Here is a 7,084-nt window from a genome sequence, read left to right on the forward strand (position 1 = left end):
TTTGAACTGGCCGCTTCTTTGAACAGCTCAGCCTTTGGATAAATATTCCTTACTCTTTATTTTTCTCGATGTTTCGAGGAAACGGCAAGGAAAGTATTGAACTCCCTACGGAAAGATATATTAATTCACTTTAGCATTCATCTTCCATTACGCATATTGTAAATCACATCTTATTCACCCCGCTTACTTATTCTATTGTTGTAAAAAGGATTTTTAGCATTTGAACTGGAACTAATGGCTTCTTCGTCGTCATCTCACCAGCAAAATCCGGAATTAAAAGCTTTCTCTGGAATAAAACCTGCCGGCATAAGAAGGAAGATTTCTGAATCTTCAAGACTGTTCGACGTGTTCATCAACCATAGAGGCCCTGATGTCAAACAAACTTTGGCTACTCAACTTTACAACTCCCTTGAGCAGCTGGGAATACGGACGTTCCTTGATTCCAAAGAGAAAGAACTAGGAAATTCGTTTCCTTCTACTATTGAGACAGCCATCCGCTCTGCAAAGGTACACATAGCTATTTTTTCCAAAGGATATGCAGAGTCACCTTGGTGTTTGGATGAGCTGCTTCTCATGTTAGAAACTAAGGCCAAAATTATCCCTATATTTTATCAAGTGATGCCTTCTGATCTCCGCCACATAGAAAGTGGAGTATATGCTGGTGCATTCATTAAATATGAAAAAAAGGGCAGATATGTTGAGAAGCTTGGTGAGTGGAAGGAAGCTCTTCAGTCTCTTTCATTTATAGCTGGAGAAGAATTTCAAAGGTAATCTTACTGTGTTTTGTAAACTCTACTTTATATACTTTTTTATTCCATCAATTCTGGTTAACTATTTTCTCATTGAATTCTGCTTTCATTTTATAATGTTTCAGTGACTGCAAAAACATAGTTGCAACAGTGCAAAAGGAATTAGAAAGGAAAAGATATTTACACGTCGCCACACATCCAGTGGGGCTTAATAATCTTGTGAAAGATTTTGAGATGCGATGCCTTGAAGAACTTGCACAAGATTTTGAAAACCAATGCGGGTTGAAAGAAGGGAAGCATAGCGCCAAGGTAGTTGGCATTTTCGGCATGGGTGGATCGGGGAAAACAACTCTCTCTAAAGAGTTGTTTAATCGAAAGATTTTGAGTTACTCTAGAGCAAGTTTTTTGTTTGATGTGCGAGAAGCATCTGTGAGAAACCAGTTACATTCTTTGCAACTTAAGCTTCTGAAAGATCTCTTTCAGAATCATGATCTCAGATTTACGAGTCCAGAGGAAGGAACAAGCTATCTCAAAGATAGTTTTCAAAGGAGCCCTCATTTAAGCTTCCTAATTGTTGTAGATGATATCGACTATGTGGAACAGTTAAATGCTCTAGCGGTCATGGATATCCTAAATAATATTGGTGATAGTCTTGTTATTGTCACAACCCGTGACGTTGGGGTGCTTATAACTGCAGGGATTACCGTCGGTTATAATTTAAGAGGAATGGATAGAAATTATGGTAGAGAACTCTTTTGCTGGCATGCCTTTGGCCAACCCCATCCATCTAGCGGGTATGAGAAGCTGGTTGACTCCTTTGTTGATGTTTGTGGAGGGTTGCCTCTGTCCCTTCAGGTACTGGGCAGGCATGTTCATGGTAGAAATAAGGATTATTGGAATTTGGAATTAGTTAAAGTTAGAAAAACTCTTCCTCGAGATATAAAGAACAGACTGAGAATAAGTTTCCATGCATTGGATGATGAAGAAAAACAGGTTTTTATGGATATTGCTTGCTTTTTTATAGGCAAAGCTAAGAGTATAGCTGAAAGGTTATTGAAGGGATCAGGATGGAACGCTCAGCATGCACTAGCAACACTAAAAAATAAGTGCCTTGTAGAAGAATTCAAACTTAGGAGTCGGAAAGGAGAAGTGACGATTGGATTGAGAATGCATGACCACCTGAGGGACTTGGGAAGAGAAATGGCACTTGAGCTCAGCCCTCCTCATCGCCTGTGGCGTCCTCAAGATCTGAAAGTTTTGGTATGCTTGTTAGCCCTTCAGATTTTCTCTTTGGTCTTGTAGTATTCCTAATCAAAACATTTTATTACATAAACAGAAACCTGATCTACTTCTATGTATGCAGGAATCAATGGGTTTCAAATTAATACTCGCCAAAACCAACATCAGGTGTTACCATTCCATTTTCGACAAGTCTTTGGGTTCTCAAGTTACGTTCTTTGTAGGCCAACCACGTACTTGGCTTGAGACATCAGCTTCCTTACTATGGCTCCAGCTAGAGGGCAATTCCGGAGAACAACCATGCATCCCTTCTTGGATTCCTCTTCAAAATTTGCAGCGTTTGACAATCAAAGGCGGGCAACTCAAGACGTTGTGGGAGAATCCCGTACAGGTATTCTGATCTTCTCTCTGAAAAAGTAAATCTCCCCGTTATGTTGTCTCTGGAATATTTTTTATCATGGAAAGATTTACACAAATTTATCTTGAAATTCAGGCACCCTCTCAGTTGAAGGAGCTGCAAATTTGTGAAACCTCTTTGATAGAGTTTCCAGATTTATTGGGAGTATCAAAAGATAGTTTAGAAAATAGAGGAAAGTCCAGTAGTGTCAAGACCCCGAAGACTGGCCTTGAGAAACTAGAGATCGGTGGTGAAAAATTTGTATCTAAGATATTAATCAGTGGAATCCACTATCACAGCCTTAAGTCAATCAAACTTCATGGAATGGAAAATCTTAAGGAATTGAATTTAATAAGGGTAAAAACATTAAATTGTCTTGATATTAAAAATTGTGCAAAACTCAAAAGATTGATAGGAACATCCGATCTTACAAATCTTGTGCTATTAAACATTAATCAATGTCCAGACCTTGAGTTTGAGGACTTGCGTCTCATGGGTATGAAGTGTCTGGAGGGGATAACATTTGATAGAAATGTAAAGCTAAAATATTTTGAGTTGGGGGATTGTCAAAATTTGAAATCAATAGATTTTGGTTGTGAAGAGCTTGTAGAATTAACCATTCGGGGTTGTCCAGAGCTTGTGGAGTTGCCAGCTTTTTTAGGTCCTCGTTCCCTCGAGAGGATTATATTTGATGGATGTGGGAAACTTGAATGTCTTGAATTGAATGGATGTCAAATGTTGAGAAGTGTCTCAGGTAACTTCGACCTTAAAGCATTGTACATTTATGATTGTCCTGAGCTTGAGATGTTTCCAAGTCTTGCAAGACCGAGCTGCTTGCGGCAAATTGTGATCGACTCTTGTGAGAAGCTGCAGAACATATTGGGGATTGACGACTTGCGCGGATTAAGATTGATGAGACTTATTTATTGGAACAATGCAGTAATACGAGATCGCATTCATAAGTTGAAGGTAATGATTTCAACACTGCTTTTTAACAGAAGTAAGCGTTCTTTCATTTCGTTATTCACCTTATCTTTATTCTGCCTTTTGCTCTTATAACATAATCTATATTTTTGCAAGTAATGATTGAAGTAATCTGTAAATGAAAATAAGATACCGTGGGTGACTAACAGTATTTGGTAATTCATTTTAGAGTGTGCCATCAGTGGGAATGGATATGATAGGAAGAGCAGTGGATGGAGCGGAGTCAAGTTTCAATGAATATCTGTTTTCTGACGTTCATATTGACCTCAATGCGATCATTGAAATTGGCAGCCACGAAACTTTTCTCAAGTGGTCAGAATTGAGTGCGGTTATCGGATGCTTTCTGGTTGTGATTGATACCTCTATTTCAGAAGAGGGTATAAATAAATTACTTCCACTCTATGGCCCTAAGGCGCGTCAAGGAGAATGGATAATTACAATGGTGGCATGTGATATTTCGAGATACTATTATCTTCGGGCTATTGAAGGTATTTTGAGGAGGTATGGAATACTGAAGAAGGGGTTTGGGATAGAGGTGAAGAAAGGTGAAGAGTATAAAATTGTGGGTGTGTTACAAATCATTGTTGATAGGTTATATTATTTATGAATGTAATTTATTGAAGATGATTATTTTTTAAAAGTGCTATTTATATTGATTACAGTTCAAAGAAAAGAATGAATTTTATTTTTAATAATGAAAAATAATAATTTGACGGTTTAATTATAATGTTTATTAAGAGAGTTTAATTATAGGATACAATTTATATCAAAGAGTTGTGGATAAACTGATGTTGTTCGAGCATGCAGTTCTCTACTTAGCTGCTATTCTTAGCTTCCATCGTCAAACTCACATTCATTACCATGCTTTGCTGTACTAACAATTTGAACAACTTACTGGGAGATCCATCGACCAATGCCTTTGCTTTTAATGGATTCGTAGTTTAATTTAGTTAGCAATAGAATTAGATTCCAAATTATCAGTTTTAATTCGAGATGAATAATGCATGCCCATTCATTGTTAATTTCTTTTTAGTCTGCAACATATTGTTTTGTTTTATTTTAGAACTGTAATTAGTCTTTTCCACAGAATAATGCATGCTTTGCATGCTCTATCTTTAGTAGTGTACGCCCTGCTTTTTAGACAGTTCGAATCCTAAGGATGTGAAACAAAAACTTTATAAATTGGAAAGAACTTTATATTTTTGTGTGATCTGCAATAATAAAACATAATACTGTTAAAAGTAGAGAATTCTGAAATAGAGTATTCAGTTTGATTTCAAGGTCTATTTTTTTTTTTTCTATTGAATGTTTGAATGTCTATTGTTATGTGATAAGAGATGGAAATGGTTTTTATGTTCTTTCTGTCATAATTATTTAATTCAATCAGTTGGTCAAGGGTAGAGACTATTATCAAATTCTACAAGTAGTATCAAAGTAGGTAATTTTGTTTTGGGTTGAAGTTTTGTTGTTGGAATTTCGCCAAATTCTAACTAGATGCCTGTTCTAATATTTGATGGAAATGAGTATGATTATTGGTGCATTAAGATGCCAAACTTTTTGATAGGAAAATATTTGTGGGAGATTGTTAAATCAGGGTATGAGGAACTAGATGATTGGAATGCCCTTACTACCAATGAAAGAACAACAAAGAAGGAGGCGAGGAAGAACAATGCTCAAGATTTGTTTCACATTCAAATAGCTCATGATAAGAGATTATTTCCAAGAATCTTAGGAATAACAATTGCCAAAGATGCCTGGAAGACTCTACAAGAAGCTTACCAAGGTAGTGCTCAAGTTAAGGTTGTCAAGGTATAGATATTAAAGAGAGAATTCAAGAATTTGAAGATGCTAGAAGCTAAAAGTGTAAATCACTATTGTGTCAGAGTCAAAGATGTGTTCAATAAAATGGCTACACTTTGGGGAATTGTGAGCAATGAAGTTTTGATAAAAAAGATGTTGAGAAATTTGACACCAATATGGAATCATATTGCCATAATCATAGAAGAAAGCAAATATTTGAAAACCCTTCAGTTTGATCAATTGGTTGGATCCCTGATGTCTCATGAAGAAAGATTGAGAGATTTTTTTGAAAGTGTCAAGAAAGCATTCTCCTCTAAATTACAAATCACAAAGAATGAAGATGCAAGTGATAGTAACATCAAAAGCAATCAAGGCCAAGGTTAAGGGAAAAGTCAAAATTCTTCAAGAGGAATCAGAGGAAGAGGTAGAGACACTTTGATAAAAGAATTATTCAATGTTAGCATTATAATAGGTATGGTTACTTTCAAAGAGATTGTAGATTGAAAGAAGTTAAAAGTGGTAATTATGCTCAAGAAAGTGGTGAGAATCCTCCCGATCACTTATTTTTATCTTATGCCAAAGGTGAAAATACTAGTAAAGATGTTGGGTATCTAGATTCTGGATGCTCTAACCATATAACGGAGAATAAGAAGTTGTTTTCAACAAAGGATGGAAGTTTTAAATCCAAGATAAAGCTTGGTAATGATAAATCCTTGGAGGTTGCTATAAACGAAGCTATGGAGGTCCACACAAAATAAGGTATAAAGAGAATTCATGATATTTATTACACCCCATAGTTGAAGCATAATTTGTTCAATATTGGACAGTTATGTGAAAGTAACTATAAAGTTATCTTTGAGAATAAGACATGTACTATCTATGATAAGAATCAGGGCAATAGGGTGATCACTGTTGTGCCTAGATGACAAAGAATAGGATGTTCTGCTTGAGGTTTGGTGAACATAGCAACAACCTTGCAAATATGGCATATGAGGATACAAGTTGGCTCAGGTAGGAGCATTTAAATTTTCACATTTTGAAGCTTCTGACATCACATGCATTAGAAAGCATGCAAGGGAAAAGTTTTCAAAGGGTAATGCATGGAGGGCCCATCACCCACTTCAACTTATTTATTCTAATATCTGTGGTCCTATAGAAACAAAGAGTTTGAGTAAGTCATCATATTTTATCACTTTTATTGATGATTACTCTTAGAATTGTCAAGTGTGTTTTTTGAAGGTCAAGGATGAAGCCCTGGATACATTCAAGAGGTTCATAGCCCTTGTGGAAAATGAGAAAGGGTGCAAAATAAAATGTTTAAGGACTAATCATGGAGGAGAATTTTGTTCAAAATATTTCTAGAGTTATTGGGATTTGAATGGCATCAGGAGGCAACTCACCACTGCATACACACCTTAATGGAATGGAGTAGCTGGAAGGAAGAATAGTATAGTGGTTAAAATGGCAAGGTGCATGTTACAAACCAAGGGATTGAGAAATTCTTATTGGGAAAATGCAATTGCTACAAAAGTATACATCCTCAATCGAAGCCCCGCCAATGCACTAAAAAAGATGACACCTTATGAAGCTTGGTATGGAAAAATGCCTAATATTGATAGTGCATGTACCTGATCAAAATAGACAAAAGTTGGATGCAAAAAGTGAATCATGTATTTTTCTTGGGTATAGTGAGAAAAGAAAGGCTTATAGATTGTGTAATCCCCTTATAATAATCTTATTGTCTCAAGAGATGTAATTATTGATGAAGGGGGAGTTTATGGTCATAAAAAAATGCCATGTTGAGAAGTCAAAATCTGTTTTGAATAATGTTATTATTGATGACATTGGTCATGAGCAGTCCACTAATGTTTCTATTTCAAGTGGTACAAATCCACTAAGAAACCCCTCATCAAGT

General features: G+C 36.1%; 1 protein-coding gene across 1 annotated transcript; it reads left to right on the plus strand.

Annotated features, from left to right (window-relative positions):
• The first annotated feature begins 234 nt into the window (after nt 1-234).
• On the plus strand, nt 235-3,976 carry LOC131864168 (disease resistance protein Roq1-like). The gene is made up of 5 exons (XM_059215186.1): nt 235-767; nt 875-2,009; nt 2,113-2,379; nt 2,482-3,354; nt 3,539-3,976. The coding sequence occupies exons 1-5, from the start codon at nt 235-237 to the stop codon at nt 3,974-3,976; spliced, it is 3,246 nt and encodes a 1,081-aa protein (XP_059071169.1).
• The last annotated feature ends 3,108 nt before the right edge of the window (nt 3,977-7,084 follow it).

Source organism: Cryptomeria japonica, unplaced genomic scaffold, assembly GCF_030272615.1.
Source record: "Cryptomeria japonica unplaced genomic scaffold, Sugi_1.0 HiC_scaffold_78, whole genome shotgun sequence".
NCBI classification, from domain to species: Eukaryota; Viridiplantae; Streptophyta; class Pinopsida; order Cupressales; family Cupressaceae; genus Cryptomeria; species Cryptomeria japonica.